This window comes from Hirundo rustica, chromosome 18 (assembly GCF_015227805.2).
Source record: "Hirundo rustica isolate bHirRus1 chromosome 18, bHirRus1.pri.v3, whole genome shotgun sequence".
Classification (NCBI taxonomy): domain Eukaryota; kingdom Metazoa; phylum Chordata; class Aves; order Passeriformes; family Hirundinidae; genus Hirundo; species Hirundo rustica.
The window spans coordinates 3733777-3750798 of NC_053467.1; the positions used below are offsets into that span (position 1 = coordinate 3733777).

General features: G+C 53.4%; 1 protein-coding gene across 2 annotated transcripts in view; it reads right to left on the reverse strand.

The window, feature by feature from the left end:
• MGAT5B (alpha-1,6-mannosylglycoprotein 6-beta-N-acetylglucosaminyltransferase B) overlaps positions 1-17022 on the reverse strand; it is a 68313-nt gene that overhangs the window by 39318 nt on the left and 11973 nt on the right. For both annotated transcript variants that reach the window (XM_040081883.2, XM_058422945.1), the window contains one exon: positions 3514-3658. In XM_040081883.2, the coding sequence (XP_039937817.1) occupies positions 3514-3658 (145 nt within the window). The remainder of the gene's footprint in view (positions 1-3513; positions 3659-17022) is intronic.

Sequence of the window (17022 nt, forward strand, 5' to 3'; positions counted from 1 at the left end):
TGGGGGAGAGGGGTGACCGGGGGTGCCAGTGCTGCAGACCCCAGCCTTCCCCTCTGCCCCGTCCCTGTGGGATGAGGTGAGGAGGGGCAGCCCAGCTCCTGGAAAAATGCTTCTCCAAGCCCCAGCACCCCTGGGTTACGGTGCCAGCTTGGTTCAGTCACTTCAGACCCCCTCCTCCCCTCCCTCCCCAAGCACTTCTCAGCAAGAAATCAACTCTTCCCCTGCAAACTAATGTTTCCCTTGCCCAGTAAACAGCTCTCCAGGAGGCTTCCATAAGTACTCCTAATTTCCTGCCCCTCGGATGATTTACGAGGGTTGCATTCAATTAACAGCAGCATTGATTTTCCCGCAGCTGACTGGCAGGCTGCTCGCGCTCGTTAGGGAATCCATCCTTCCCTTCCAGCCCAGGCAGGGCTGGAGAAAGGATCCAGCACTACCTGGGGTTCCCAGGGGCAGCCCCATGTCCTTATCCCAGCGTGACATCCCACAAAACCCTTGGGCAGCTCTTCGAAAGGGGAAGAAACTTGGAGTGGGACATTTGGGTTTTCCAAGGGTTTTATCCAAAGCATTGCAAGGGGCTGGTGGGTCAGAAATGGAGGCACTTGTGGAATATTCGATCAGGCAGCCCCTAGGGAGCAAGAAAGATTTTGGAGCAACGTTCAGCTTGGGAAGCTGAGGCTTTCCAAGGCAGGACATTAATCCCACCCTGTGTATACAGACTTTTGCTTGCACTTTCCAAGGGGTAAAGCCACCCCAAGCCTCTGCTGGAGTGGCGCAGTGCTCACAGGTTATTCCATAAAGCTCAGCAAAGGCTTCACCTCCTCCCTCTCAGCCTGGGCTCTGCAAAACCCAGCCCTCCTGATTCCACTGGAGATCCAGCCTTGAGCAGGAGAGCACTTAGTAAGAACAAGAACTAATCCACTTTTGGGCAACTGGAACCACAAAGCCCACGCTGGCAGCTGTGCTGAGCGGGAAGAAGACAGTGGCAGCAGCCGTGCCAAGCGGGAACGCTTTGAAGACTAAAATCCCTTTGAAATTAGCACCCTTTAATTGTATTATCTTTCCCTGACAGCCTCAAGTCGGTCACTGGTGATCAAAGAGACAGAGACAGGGAGGGAAGGAGACAAGCCCTTGGTGGAATCCCGGGATCCCAATGGGGAACAGCACCCGGGGCGTCTCCGGGGACTGATCCGGGTCCAGGAGTCACTGCTGGGTCCCAGTGCAGCTGGAGGTGCCCAATCCATCCCAGCTCAGCACAGGGGTCCCTCAAAGGCACAGGGACCTCAGCACCCAGCTGGTTCCACACCAGCTGCTTTTGGATTCCCCCTGGGATGCTCTGCTCAGCTCCAGAGAGCACCCAAAGCTGTGGGATCAGCGCAGGGCCAGGCTCTGCTCAGAGCAGAGCTCTGTACCCCTCCAGCTGCTTCGTGCACCCCTCAAAGGGCAGCAGGGACCAGGACAAGCCAAGAAAGGTCGCCCTGGCTGTGGCAGCAGAGGTGGAGCCACCCAAACCTGCTGAGACCCAGAACAGCTGTGACACTTCCAGCACATCCACAGCCCCCAGCCCCACCCAGGGCTGCAGGGAAGAAAGGAGCGCTCAGGAAATGCTTCCCGAGTGTTGGCAAATGCTGCCAGTGCTTCACGGCAAAATCCCACCCACAAGAAACTCCCCCTTGGTGGCTGCCTCACCTGGAGATGCTCTGCCCCACGACCAGAGCTGGATCTTCAGAGGCCAGGTGAGAACAAGGAGAGGAGACAGATGGGTTTGAATGCAGAATCAAGTGAAGAGAATTGATTTCTCTTCAGGGGTGATTTATAAGGAGCAAAAGGTGATAAACTCGTTGTCTCTGACTTACAAATTAAGACATCTGTAATCTCAACCACTCAGGCCCATCTGAGCACACACACAAACCCCGAGGCTCATTTGATGTGGGTCCCTCAGCTCCCACCCTCCCTGGTGATGGTCCTGGCATCACCACTCACACAGCAGATCAGAAACACTAAATGCCAATCTGCAGCCACGGCTGCCAGCCTGCAGGAACACTTTTAAGTTTATCTCTTGGCTGCTGGTGTAGAGAAACAACCATCACCTGAAATTACCAGTTCTTTTAACACAAGATTGGCCAAGAAAATCATTAAATGTGAGCAAGAGCCTTCCAGTGGCTGGCTGTAATAGCCCTGTCCACTCCTCTCTGGGATTATTGCTGATCTCATTCGCTTGGGCACCAGCCAGCCTCGGAACAAAATCCCCAGCACCTACCATGGCTGAGGCAAATTATATTTTCTCAGTGCTAGAAATGATGCTACATAAAAGGCAGGACCACGCACTCCAGGGCTGCCTGTGCAGCTCGAACTCAGGTGTGCAGGTACTGTGGCAGAGCTCAGCCTTTAATTACAGGCTCACTTACTCTGTTTTCCATTACAGGCACAAAAGAGGCTTGTGAGGGAAGTGAGGGAGAGGGGTGGGAACAGGGAAAAGCACAGTGATGGTAGGAAGTGGAGGTGGGAATGTTCTGTGGGATCCAGCAGGATGCACCACAGCTCCTGCGCTGTCGGCACACAACAGGGCAGGGGTGACCCCTGCACGTCACATCCCTGCCATCCACCTCTCCTGTGTCACCCGAGGCTCCACCTGAGCAAAATCCATGCTGGCACCTTTTCCACACTGCCAACTTTGTCTCAAGCGCTGCCCCTGTGGATTTTCATCTCTGCTCCCCCCACCACCAGTTACCGTTTGTGCAGCTCTTGGCCCGACACTCAAATTAGTATCAATGAATGTTTAAAGAGCACAGAGAATGTCCCAGAGCACAGGGAAATGTCTCTTTGGTGAATCAGTGTGCCACGACAGGAAGGTCTGGTGGCATCTCTCACGCTGCCAGCTGAGATGTGCAGCACGGGGAGCCTGGGCACCGCTTTAAGCCCTTCTGCACGTTTTAAACCTCGCCCAGCTCCAAGGCTGGGCACATCAGCCCTGGATTCCAACCAACCGCGGGCTCCACAGCCACCTGAGGAGTACAGGCACAGAGCAAGTGTTCCTGAGCTCAGGGAGCACATCCCACACCCCAGGTGCTGCTCCAGCCCTCGGCAAGTCGCACCTCCAGCTGCACCGCAGCGCAGCAGTGCAGGCACTGCCACACCTGCAGCTGAGACTGCTGCTTCAGGAAATCACGGAATCAGAGAATATCCCAAGTTAGAACAGGCCCATAAAGGATCACTGAGTCCAGCTCCTGGCCCCGCACAGGACAGCCCCAAAAAGCACACAGTGTGCCTGAGAGCATAGTGCAAATGCATCTTGAACCCTGGCGAGCACAGGGCTGTGACCACGACTCCTAAGAATCACAGCCAGTTCAGAAATCCCAAAAGAAAAGGTCCCAGACATGGCAAATGAGCCTAAGAAAGATCTCCCCGAGCCCCACGTCCCTTTGGGCCCCGCCAGCCTCCCAGAGCAGCTCAGCACATCGGGGTTTTCTGCCCCTGCAAAATCCCCCACGCGCAGCGCTGCTCCACACTGACCTGTCCAGAGGGAATCGTGCTTCATCCCCTTTGTGGAAGTCAGTGCCGTTCTCCAGCCTGGCCAGGATGTCCATCCTCTTCATCAGCATCTCCAGCATGTCGCTCATCCTCCGCAGCACCCCTCGGGACTCGAGCGCTCCCATCACTGCGGCACACAGAGAGCAGCTGAGCCCCGGCTGGCACTGGCACGGCCCACCCACAGCACCCCCTGCCCACACCTCCAGCCCCAGAGCTGCCCGTGGTCCTGTGCTCCCGGCCCCACGGGTGGGCTGGGTGCTGTGTGGATCATCTCAGTGCCCTGCTGTCCCCAGTGTCCCCTCTCTGGCCCTATCATCCTGCCCAAGCAGGGTAAATCCCTGCCCAGATCCAGCTGGGCTCCTCCAGCTCAGTGCTTATCTCAGCCCTGCACCCAGCCCCTTCACCAGGCATGAACTCCTGACTTATCCACCTGATCCAGCCTGTCCCCAGGGCTCATGGCAAGCTGACTTTATTCCCAAGCACCAACCAAGCAGCCTTTCACTTGCCACTTCTGTTTTTCACTCTCCACCTAGCCCAGCATCCTGCCTTCGACAGCAGCCTGCAGGGCGTAAGGAAGAACACGGGAAACCAACCACAGAGGTGGTCCTGCCCCAGCACATCCTCCCAGCAGCACCAGATTTTCCTGTTACAGAAAAGAAGACATTTTCTGCCCCAATCTGCAGTGGGGTGGGTGACCCAGCACTGGAAATAACTCAGTGCTCAGAAACCACTCCCAGGAGGGAAGGGCCCCACTTCCCAGCTCCATTTGATGCCGTTTCCTGTGGGTTTGCACGGCTCTGACGTGCTGCCACACGGAAAGCACAGGGGGATCCAGGAGCTCCTGGCTCCCAGCTTGATTTGCCATCTAGTGACAGGCAGCCTGAGCCCAGAGCCAGGGAACAGAAAATAAAGCTCCTGTTTCATCTCAGCTCGGCTCATTTCACGTTGGTAATAACTTAATCAGTGCATAATCCCCTGAACCTCTCCCGTTTAGCTTATCTCTGCTGTTCCACTCACATGTGCTTTCCAAGAGGCAGCACATGTTTAATTTAGGGAGCAGCAGGAGCCAGGGGGGCGGCACTGGGAAGGAGAGCGGCTGCCAGCGTCCTGGGTGCCCATCAGGTGCCCATCAGGTCTTAGGGACACCTCATGCACCTCCAAACAGATGCACACCCAGTCTTGCAAAGCCAGAGGGAGTTTGGGATCCCCTGCTCTGGCACTGCCAGCACGGTGGGATGGATCAGGGCATCCCAATGGCATCGTGTGCCAGGGACAGCCCTGGCACGGGCTTCTCCTCACCACAGGAGCTGACTGGGCATGTGAAACAGCCCAGGGGCCTCAGTGTGGGGTCTGGGTGGTTTGGGGGTTCAGATGAGAGCAGGGTATGGCCGTGGTGGGATCAGGGGCAGTGTGACATCGCCTGCTGCCGCAGAGCTGCAGCCCCAGCTCCATCCCCACTCCCCCAGGAATTCACCCACTCTCCTGCCACGGCTCCCAGGGGTTGGGAAGGCTGCAGTGGCACTGCAGCTGGACTGCAGGCTCCGGCCCCTCACACTCCTCTGCCAGGTTCTCACCCCGGCGGGCGCCGGGATAACGCCGGATGCACGCGAACACCGGGTTAGGAGCCAACCCTTAACCCCTCCAAGAAGCTGACACTGGGCCAGCCAGACCTCGCCAAACGCTGCCTTCCACGCTTGGCTGAGATTATCAGCAGCACATTATTTTTCCTGACGCTATCTAACACAACAGAAGAAACATTGAGAGCGAAAGCAATTCCTCATTAAAAAAAAGGACAAACCACCATTCATGGAGATTGAAACTGGGCTCTTCCCCAAACACTCCCTCAGTCCCATGGCTAGAAGTCAGTGATTTCTGCTTGAATCAGTGGGTGCCCGAGGTTCTGTGCAGCCCCAGACCATCCTGGGTGGGTTTGGGAGCACAGGAACCACCAGGAAGGTCACCCCGTCCCCTGGGTGATATAAAAGTCACAGCCTGTCCCACTGAAGAGCAGCAGCACTAATGAACCTGCAATTAAAAGATGCTATGGGGGTGAAAAAGTGGAATCTTGGAACCTGGAGCTCTGTTTTGACAAGGGCTGCAACAGACACAGCTGAGCAAATCAGGAAAAGGCACAGCCAAGGGAAACAGAACAGCTCTGACCTGGGCTTAAAGCAGAAAATCCACTTTAGTTATTTGTCCATAGACTGAGCCCATTCCAGTGACATCCCTCCCACAGCTGGGCTGTGCTCATGGGTTGCAGCCCCCAGCACCCTTTGTCCATCCCTGGCCTGACCATCCCCCAAATGTGGATTTCTGCACAGAATTTGCTCCTGCTCTGACGTCCAGGCATGGCCAGCAGGCCAGAGCTTAGACCTTAGACTCAGTTTTTGAGTGGGACAGTGATTAGCAATCCCTCTTGGATGCTCCTGGGCTGCAGTGGGCGAGGCTGGAGGTCAGGAAAAGGACCTGACCCAACCCCTACAGCTGGCCAGAAAGGCTGAGAGCACAACCCCCAGATTCCCGTGGGCAGAATCCATCCTGGCCTGGGGGTTTGGGTCCCAGCTTGTTTGGGGGGGTCAGGTTGGGATGGTTGGCCAGGAAGACACAAGGATTGCGCCTGGGAAGGCAATGGAGATGGAGATTTCCTGGCAGTTCAGACAAGGACGGCTGCTCCAAAACCACAGAAGCACAGCTGGCAAGACAGCTCTGCTCCCAAATCACTAATGAGGGACGAGGATATTCCCACCAGGGCACAAATCCATTTCCCTGTGGATCCCAGAGAAGCCAGCAGCAACTGGAGCCACAAGCTCCAGCTCTGCACCCCACCACCAGCCTGGTCCCTGACATTCCCACTGGCTTCCCTCAATTTCCCTGAGATCTCCCCTCCTGTCGCTGCCACCATCCAATTCCCAGCTGGTTTCGAGCCATTGCAGGATGCTTTCCAACAGCAAAGCTTTGCTGTCAACAGCGAGCCGAGATATTCCTTCTCAAATAAAGAAATAGAAAAAAAAATCCCAAATACTCACTAAAAATAGTAATATTTTTTAAAAAAATAATTTAAAAATCCTAGCTTTCCCTACATTATCTTTTGGGGCAGCCTGCCAGAAAGCAGAGCTGTGGCAGGACACATCTCCCCCAGCCCTCCCCTGGCACTAGGAGATGAAGTCGAAGCTCTTCCGCATCAACACCTCTCTCTTTCTGTTCCTGGTCTTTGTTGTTGTTTTTCCAGCAGCTTAAGGAAGCTAACAACGATCTGACATTTTTGGCAATGATTATTGCATCTCTTGGAAAGTGTGTCTCATTAAAACCAGAAGAAAGGAGGAAAAGTGCTGAAGCGACTCTTTTAAAAATGCAAGAGCCGAGGATTAATTTGTTAACCTGAAACCGAGACTCAGTCTCCCACCCAGGGCTGCTCAGCTGCCTGAGCCAGAGGATGGAGGAGATCCTGGCCAGGACCTCAAATCTGAGATCTCCTCCCTAAAGCCAGTGATGAAGATCCCCAAGGATCTTTACCCACAGCACTGCAGGATAAACCCAAACCCACCGTAACAGCCCAAAATCCAGCAGAACAGTTCTGAAAAATTAAACAGCTCTGAAAACCACTTCCTTCAAAAAAACCCCAAACCACCTTTCTGCTAATTAGAAAGGGAAAATATTCGAATTTCCCCTGATAATCAGCAATGATGGGACAGCAAATACAAGTAAACCAAACCGACAGATTAATTGGAGTTTGTTAAAGTATGACAGGGTTTTGTCAGTTTTCCTGAGAGGCAGCCACACTTTCCAGGCAATCGCTGAACTGACAGAGGTTTTCATGGCAGCACTAGGAAATAATGATTGCAATCAATCATATCTTACCGGATTTCATGAGACACGCTGGTAAACACAGCAGAGGGAGGAGGATTATTTATGGGGCTTCTGAAGAGCACACAGCTAAGTAATTGGATGAAATCAGGGGAAAAAAGGAAAGCAGCCCCTAAGGGTGATGTCTTGTGGAAGAAGGAATAGCTTCTCCATGAAACCAGTGGAATAGTCAACAGCCAAGACGCTCAAATTTGGATGGGATGAAACCCAAGGGAATTCACTAATGATGCACTTGTCTTTAAAACACCTCCTTGGAGTGAAAGCAGCAGTGAGCAGGCGTCACCCCCTGCCAGCACCTGTCCCTGGAACCTCCAGAACAGGAGCCAGGATGAGTTTTGCTGCATGCACCAACCTGAATTCAAAGGTGAAGTTTTCAGTGGAACTCACTGATCCTCGTGGATCCCTCCCAGTCCAGGACATTCTGCATTTCTACGATTCTCTCTGAGCACGCAGGAGTGGAGGGCAGCTGAGAAAGGAGCACCTGGAGTGCAGGGCAGCCCAGCACCGGGCTGGGAGCAGTGGGGCTGATGTGATGTTGTGCTGGCAAAGCCCAGGTTGTGCCACAGGGAAAGGAGCAGACAGGAAGGAGTTCCCTTGTGTTTTCCACGTTTTGGGATCCTGAGCATCCTCCAGCACTGCTCATGGTGGGAGCCCTCTCCACCCAAGGTGGAGGATGTCACCCTGTCACACAGGCTCTGGGATGCGTGGGCTGAGCTGCTCAAGAGGAGTTCAACCCCTCAGGAAAATAAAAAGCACGTTGGGGCACCTTGTGCTGGTTTCAGCTGGGGCAGAGTTATTTTTTTTTCCCAGTGGCCGGCATGGGGCTGTGTTTTGGAGTTGTGCTGAGCACAGGGTTGATTTTACAGAGATGTTTTTGTTGTTGCTGAGCAGGGCTCACACAGAGCCAAGGCCTTTGCTGCTTTTCACTCTGCCAGGCTGGTGAGGAAGCTGGGGGTGCTTGGGAGCTGGCACAGCCAGGACAGGGGACCCAGAGTGACCAAAGGGATATTCCACACCATAGTCAGGGTATAAAGTGGGGGAAGAAGGAGGAAGGGGTTTCTGGCATTAGTCAGTGGGAGGTGAGCAATTGCACTGTGCATCACTGGTTTGTTTCCTTTTGGTTATCACTATAATTTACCATTTTTAATGTATCTTAGTTTATTTTCAATGAATAAACTTTTCTTTTCTCAGCATACAAATTTTACTGCAGTGCTCCTCCCCATTCCACAGGGATGGGGGCGGAGGGTTGACAGAGTGGCCTCGTGGTGTTTCATTCCCACCTGGGTTTATCCACAACATCCCTTTTGCCACTTGGAGCGACTGAAACCCCCCTGATGGCGGCTCCCATCCCTGGGTCACTCAGCCCCATCCTGCTCCAGGGGTCTCACACCGCTCAGCAACAGCTTTGTGCCGAGAAGATGTGAGGAGAAAAATACATTTCCACCCAAAGCCCAGTTATTTCATGGACAGCAAAATCCTCCCGTGCCCTCCTGTGGGGAGACCAAGGCACGGCCTCAACCCACATCTCCACAGACCCATGTGAACAGCACCAGAGCATCTCCCTGACATTTAAAACACATTTCCCACGCTGTATTCCCAATATCCATAGCCTGGCTGGTTGGCTGTGGGTCCCCTCCCTTCTCAGACCTGTCACACCCCTGCCTGGCCACCCCACAACAGCAAATGCCCTGCTTGTACTGGAGCTCAGAGACAGTGAGATATTGTCTGTGTCCATCGAAAACACCAGCTGAATTCATTTCAACCTAAAGCATCATTTGCTTTGGTTTTCTCCTTTAAAGGACAACCCCAAGTTACTCAAACCCCTCAAAAGGGCCGCACAATCTCGAAAGATTGATTGCAGAGGATCTCCAGTGGGGCTGAGGCAGACCCAGACCTCAGTGCCCAGCTCCTCGGGGTGGTACCCGGGGCACTCCCGCCGATCCCATCCTCCCGTGGGGGCACTCCCCCTGGCATTTTCCCGGGAAGCCAAGCCCCAGCCCTTTGATTGTCTGCCCCTCTGCCGTTCCTCTATTTACTTTCACCATCGATTTCGATTCAAGCAGATTAAAAGACCAAGGAGCCAACTAGCCAAGGACTGACTGTGACACATAATCCATTGCAATCACAGCCCAGAGACACGGCGCTAACTGGAAACGGGAGAGCCCAAGGCCAGGCTCAGGATGGCAGCAGCGGCCACCTCCTGTCCCCAACCTTTGGGAGAAGCTGTTCAGGGACAGACAAGCTCCCACAGAGCGGGTGGGCACGCGTGGGCTCCCGGGCACTTACTGCCACCAGCAAATCCACCCACACCTGCTGTGATATATGTCCGAAAGTTAATTCGTGTTAAAAGATGTAAGATGTAATTCACCCCCTGTAAATATAAGTTTTACTTCTGATCAAATATACTACGGGTTAACTGAGACGAAAGCTGCACGGAGAGGGGAACAAGGAATTTCTTTTGCCAGAGATTACACAGGAGGGACACGAGAAACTATGCCAAGAATTACACGAGAAGGGACATGAGGATACCTCTGAGAAACTATGCCAAGAATTACACGAAAAGGGACACGAGGACACCTCTGCCGGGAATCGTTAAAAGGAGAACAAAGACAACAGAAAAGGGAGATGGAGAACCCCAAGAACCAAATGATTACATCAGATCGATATCTCATCCGTCTCCTCCCGACATTAACATCTCTACACAGCACCTGGACACAGCAATCAAGGACATTGTCTTCCAGAGCAAATCCATTCAGACACACCAGAACCCGAACATGAATATCTAATGAAGCTGCCTCGGAAGAAGGAACCTCTGGGTCCCGATTTTCTCTCAGCGATCCAGTGTATAAAAAGAGACGGCTCCAAGCCAGAAATGTGAACTTGGGGGGTGACAGACTGACAGAGTGTGTCACCGTGTTCACCCAGTGCCGATCCCGGGCTCGACGCTGTCCTTTTAATTGCGGCTATCAGAGACTGTCATTTTGTCTCTCAATAAAATTCGAAAATTTTGATATATAGAATTTGGTCTATCGTATTTATTACATCTGCCATTAAACCGCTGCGGATTTATCCATTTAAGCCACACAGGGAAAATACCGACCTGCTTAGCTCAGTGCCCCAAAGGAGGAGAGCACCAGGGGCCACCCTGAGAGCTGTCCCACGGGTGGAGGTGGCCGTGAAGCAGCCCAGGGGCTGCTGGCGAAGCGAACACCTCAGCGGAGCTCCGGCTGCGGCATCGATCTGAGCAGCGGCTCCCTGGTAATCAGCCAAATTAAGCAGCCTTAAGGCACTGGCTGGTGAAGTAGATTATGTCCCACCTGCCTGCTATCGCCTGCTCCTGGATTTATCCGTCCCCCGTGGCACTGCTGTGTAAATGTGCGGCCTCGGGGGGGTTTTCCTTCTCTCTCCGCATCCGTGTGCAGGCTGAGCCAGCTCTGGGCTGCACGACTGGTTCCAACACTGCCAGGACCTGGCCGGGGCAGCCGTGTGACAGCGGCAATTGCAGCATTTCCCTGGGCTCTGGAGCCCCTCCCTGCTTTCCTGCAGCCCCCCGGGTCCGTGGGGAGTTCCCTGCTGAGAGCCAGCCCCGGCTGCGCTGGGTGCCCAAAGCAGCGGCAGCAGGTGGGAAATAACCCCAGTGAGCCCCAGAAATCTCTCCTGGGGGCCTCAGCCACCCCTACAGCCAGGCACAGCAAAGCCCCCCGCCCCGGGATGCACGGCCAGCAGCTTCAATGAGCTGCATCGCTGCTCCCCTCCTGCAGCCCCTGCCCCACGCAGCGCAGGTTGTCCTGCAGGCAGGATGCCCTGGAGGTGGCTGCTTACAGAAATCCCCCCTGAGGTGTCCCTGTCCCAGCCCTGCAGGCTCTGGGGTCTCGTTCCTCCCTCCTCCAGCTGCAGGACCCTGAGCTGAGCCTGCAGAAGAGGGTCCTGATGCTTTTCCACCCATCGAGCTCCCCCTGGCCCTGCCATCCCAAAGGAAACCGAGTAGGAACAGCCTGCAGCTCCACCCAAGCACGTCAGCTCCCTATTTCCATACAAATAAGAAAAGGCAGGAAAATGAATAATACAAACGCTCACACAGGAGCGTTTCATTGCTGCAAGGGAGAGCCCGGGGCTGTTCCCCCCGACTTTTATCACTTCTTACCCCACCACACACACACCAGAGACCTGATGTCCCCTCTGGGACATGGGGACAACCCCACGAGTGCTGCCATGAGCCATCATCTCCTGGATCGTCTCCTCTCCCCCACAGCCCCTAGAGAGGGGCCGGGGGAGTTGGGAACCTGGGGAAGGAGAGATGGATGCACACAACCCTAACACAAGCTGCGGTTCAGCTTTAATTTGTTTTAATGTATTTTTAAACACATCTTTCTTCCTCCTTCTCGTCCCCCTTTTCACTTTTTCTTTTTAAAAAAGCAGCAGCGGGGAGTTTTCAGTTGCCTCTCTATTGCCAGCCAGCACTATTTTAAATTGCATTTTAAGCTGTTCTGCAGCGCTTCAAACACCTCACACTGCAGGACAGGCTTCCAAATTACAAGATTAACATCGATTTTAAATTGCTTCCTAAAACACAAGGGCTCCAGCACAGGGATGGATCAAGGGCAGCTGCTGTAGCAAAGCCCAAAGGACACCGGAGCTCCTGGGGCACGGCTGGACCCCACACTGGGTGGATGCTGTTGAGACTGGGAGCAAACTGGATTTGCAGCTGAGACCCCCAGCTTCAGGTGAAAAGCAGCACACACAGGTCCCACGGGACAGGGACAGCTCCAGAGTGACACCACAGACCCACAAACCCAACCCTCGTTTGGGTTCTTGGTGTTTACCAGAGGTGTCTCTCCAAGGGCACCAGCATTTAACTCCTCATTCTCCTCCTGATGGTCCCCAGTGCTCATCCAGGGAAAACTGTACTGCCAGGAGCCAGTGGCCCATGGACAGCAGGGAAGGAAGGATTGCACCCAGCACTTGCACAGCCCAAAAGCAGCCCGTGGAAGGCTCCAGGAGCTTCAGCACCACCATCAGTCCTTCAGCCCTGCGCATCCAGCACTCGAGCCCACAGCCACGCTCACAGCTGCCCCAAAAGGTTCAGCCTCAGAAACAGCAGAGCTCACTCATTTAACACTTCTGAAATGATCACCCTCTCTCCTTCAGCCAAAAAAGATTGGTCAAACAGTGCTGGGCATCATGCCACTCTGCTTCCAGGGGCAAATAAATCATCTTCCTCCAGACCCATCAATCTCCAGCAAGCCCAGGGACTGCTCCAAGCAGCAGCAGAGCCCAAAGCAGGACCCCCAGAGCTGGGGGGCATTGGCAGAGCGGCAGGATGAGCCTCAGCTAATCTCTGCTCGAGCTGAACCGAGCCCTGCTCTCTCGTTTAAACCAGAGAAACAAATAAATCAATGGGAAAACCCAGCTTTTACAGAGGCTGCTATGGTTCCCACTGTGCTAGTTTTATTTTCTGAAGTACCTGCTGCCTCCCGGGCACAGGATGAATTTTGATTTAGGAGTGAAAAGGGGTAATAAAAGCGTGAAGAGCCATTAACATTCCTTCTGGCCATGGCGGGGTGTTGGCTCATCACGAGTTGATGGAAATGCCGTTTGACTTCCTTAGGAGCTATAGAAAATCAATTAATTGATTTAATCATTCCCTGGGTGTCCCTACTTAGGGAGATAACAGAGTGCCAGGGCAACAGGATGCTGCTCCTGCCTCCTCTGACACAGGGCCAGCAGGGAAGGGGCCAGCACTCATCCCTGCTCCGAGGTCCTCATCGCTGCTGCCCCCGGTCGAGATGTGTGAATTCACACTTCCATTTTCCAATAACTTCGGTGGCATCATTTTTTTCCTCCCTTTAAGCCTGCAGGCATTCAATTCTGAGCGGTAATTGCATGAAACAGGCACTTCTTCAGGAAGAGACGTTATCCCAGAGTGGATTAAGCGTTAACCACTGCAACAGCAGCCCTGACACTTCTCTAGCCCTCTGTGCCCTACAAAGCACCAATCTGCATTTTGCTCCCCCAGCACATCCCCACGGGAGTGGGCAGGAACCCCCAGTGTCATGTGGAACCCCAGGGATGCCTTTATTCTCATTATTTCAACAGCTCCCCTTTCCCTGCCTGCAACACCAATTTAATAAGGGCAGTAAAGTTTTACACTTCCACTATTTAAACTCCCCCTCCACGAGGGTGGGCTGAGGATGGAAGCAGAGCTCGGGGCTGCAGCGGGGATGGCAGCAGAAGAAGGAGAGGCCACGTGCTTTTAACCAACCCTAATTTCCTCCACCCAAGCAAAACAACAGCCTGCTCCCAAAAAAATGCAGATTAGGGACAGCCCTGTGTTGGCCGTGGGGGTGCAACCCCAGCACGGTGGAGCCGATGGCACTCGTGGGTGTTGTGTCACCCGCTTCCAAGAGCCCTTGGAGCAGCTGAGTGTGAAGGTTCTGGCCTCTTTTTTTTTCCTTGCCAAGGTCGGGATCAATACATGGGAAATGCAGGTTTTGAGTTTGGACTCGGATGTTTATCATTTGGGGACGTTAAACCCCAAATTCTAAGTTTCCAGCATTCCAACAGCTGAGCATCCAGCAGGAGCTGGCAAAAGGCAATGTTTGGGGCAGAAATCCCTCACCCTGCACCTGGGCTCTACCTGGCTTTGGTGTCTCCCTTAACTCCTTTCTCCCCACCAGTGCTTGGACAAGGAAGAGAACAGCGGGAGCTGCCGGAGCTCAGCATTTCCAGGGGAGCCCCAGAGCCAACCCCGCTGCTCCAGGAGAAATCAAAAGCCCATCAGCTCCCAGCAAAGCTCCTCACCAAGGAGATGCTCCCAGCGCCAGCCAGCTCCACTTGGCACCAACCAGACAACTTCTTCCAGCATCAGCTGCCTGCTCCAGCCTCCGAGGAGTCATGGAGTGGCTTTAGGAGGGATGGATGCAGACAGGCTGGAAGCGAGCCCCAAGCTCTTAAGAGCTGCCCAGCTCGCTCCTCCACATGGCTTCCCCCTGGCTGGCACCCACAGGCTCCAGGAGAGTCTAATCCAGCTCAGGATGCAGCAGCAGGAAGATGAAGCACTGGGGATGTGCAGGAAATGCAGGTCCCAGCTGGGGCCAAGGAGGGGACACCACACTCTGACCCACACCTGGGAAAACAGCCTGGATAACAGCCCCATGGGCAGTGCAGCAAGAGGGTAGAGGAGACGGGAACCTCCTGTCTTTTGAGGGAGTTTTACATCAGCAAACTCTGGACTCAGACCCTGAGAAGAATCTCATCCCTCCTCCTGGAGCAGCATCCCGGGCACTGCCGGCCAGACCCGCTCCAGCATCCACGGATCCTGACAAGCCGCTTACAGTTATCCAGGGCTGCTCAGGCAGACAGCATCAAAACATGACACCAGCAGCCCGGGAGAGGGTTAGAACTCACCCAGGAAGAAAGCGGGAATAATTAACGCCGAGTTTGCTGAGCAGAGCCCGCCCGGCTCCCTCCCTCCCCTGTCACTGTCACTCGCTTACACGAGTCTTCACAACTGGTTCTCCTGTCGCCTCTGCTGAGTGCTAAAGGCAGCAAGATATAAATTTATAACTCACATGACTTCTTGGAAGCAAAGGGAACACGAGCATCCCCGGAACCACGCGTCTGCGGGCTGTGTCTCAAGGAGGCAGCAGTCCAAGCTCTCGCTCCCGGGCGCTCTCTCCAGCCAGAGCGGGTAAGAAAAGGGATTCCCAAAGTAACTTTTGGGTATTCTGCCCAACCCAAGCTCCTGTCAGAAGAACTGTGCGCTCTGCCCAGAGGCAGACTGGTGTGGGAACTGCAAGGCTTATCAAAACAAGAAATAGAAATCACTACAAGATTTTACTTAGGTCCTTAGAACAGACCAGACCTCTCGCAGCGTTGGAATTGCTGCAGTTCAAAATAAAAACGCTTAAAGCAAACAGAAAAGGTGCCTAAAAAGGGCAAAATATATATTAAGTAGGGTACTGAAAAATTTTAAAGTTTGGCAATGTAACTTTGTGTAGAAAACTTGTCGTGCTGTTTTATTAGATGAGAAAAGATGCACTATGGTAGAAATATGCAATTTCTGCAATGTAGTTAATAATTGGCAGAGATATCAAAAAAAGGGTTTTTAAATTGTACTGAGAGAGGGAATTGTGGGAACTGAAAAAGCAGAGGACTTTCTCAGCCTTGCAATAAACTTACATAGACAGAGGGTTGAAACAGAGTTGAATTTTAGGCCTTGAAACATTTGGAGCATAGAAAGTTTCTGAGCTGCAACAAATATAAAACAAGCAACTATTGCATGCTGTAAGGTGTCCATGCAGTGTTTAGTGATTGCCTTAGGTAGATACCTATAAGCTTTTAGCATTGGCCTATTGGCTAAAAACTTTTAAAAGGCCTTGGAACAAAGAGAACTTTGGCTTCTGTTGTTATGGCACGAGTTTTACCATCTTTTATGTCTCTGCCTTCACTGAGACTGACAATGAAATAAAAAAACTCGTGGAACGCCTCTCGGTCTCCCCATTCCGTTATTGGTGTTTAGATCCAACAGACTGGGATCTGTCACAAGTGGTAACGACCCAAATTTGCAAATTTGAAAATTACTTTTCCTGAGAGAGAGGAAGGGTGAAGACCCCTGTGTTTTATTGTAAAGCTCTCTTGGGCTGAGCAGCATCTCAGTGCGGCCAGGATGGAGCTGAACCGAGCTGTGCCCTCCTCTGCTGTCAGCCCTCACTCTGAGACAGTGCACAGTGGGTCAGGATCATGGGCACAGACCTCCTCCTCCTCTCCTGGCACAGCTGCCTGCGAGGGGGGATGACAGAGTTACTCAAGCTCACTCTGATCGTTGGTAAATCCGAGCCTGACCTTTCTGCATCCTCTGTGAGAACAAATGGTGCTGTTACCCGGCTGTGCTAACCCAGCTGGGACGCTGCTGCAGCAGAAGGAAAAGCAGCAGAGCCGGGAGCAGGAGCGAAGGACCCCTCTGAGGAGATCATGTAGGTTCTCACATTCCTGTCTGGCCTCTCTGCTCCGCTCCTCAGGGAGCAAACCGAGGCGTTGACATAACATGAGATCCCATTGCTTCACGGCGCTGTGGCTCTGAAACGGTGAAAATGCCCTACAGAACCCCGAGCAACCTTCAGCATTAGCATCTGCAGCACAATTCCCACCCCTCCACAACACCTCTGCTCTGGAGAGAAAGAGGAGGCACAAATACCAAAGCTTACAGCTGTGCTGCACAGCCCTAAACACCTCCCTCTCTCCTCTTCTGTGTGCACTGATGGAAGAAATCCCTTCAAGCAGGTGAGACTCCAGGAGCTGGAGCAAGCCACGGAGCAGAGAGGCAGAGCACTCCAGGAGCTGGAATACTGGGAGGGATGGAGCAGAACAGGGCAGGATTCCTGCCAGGTGATGTTCAGCTCCATCTCCAGCGCAAGATGCCTTGGCTGTTGGCTCTGGATCTGTCCTGGGAGTCCTGTAGCCCAACACAGCAAATCCTGACCCCACAAGGAATCCCCGGCGCTCAGCTCCCCCATGGTCTGCACGTGGGACAAGACACCCCAAGCCAGCGAGGAGAGGCTTCCATTTTTTTTTTCTTTTCCACATTTATTTTTATTCCCCCCAAAATGAACGTAAAAGACCAAATCT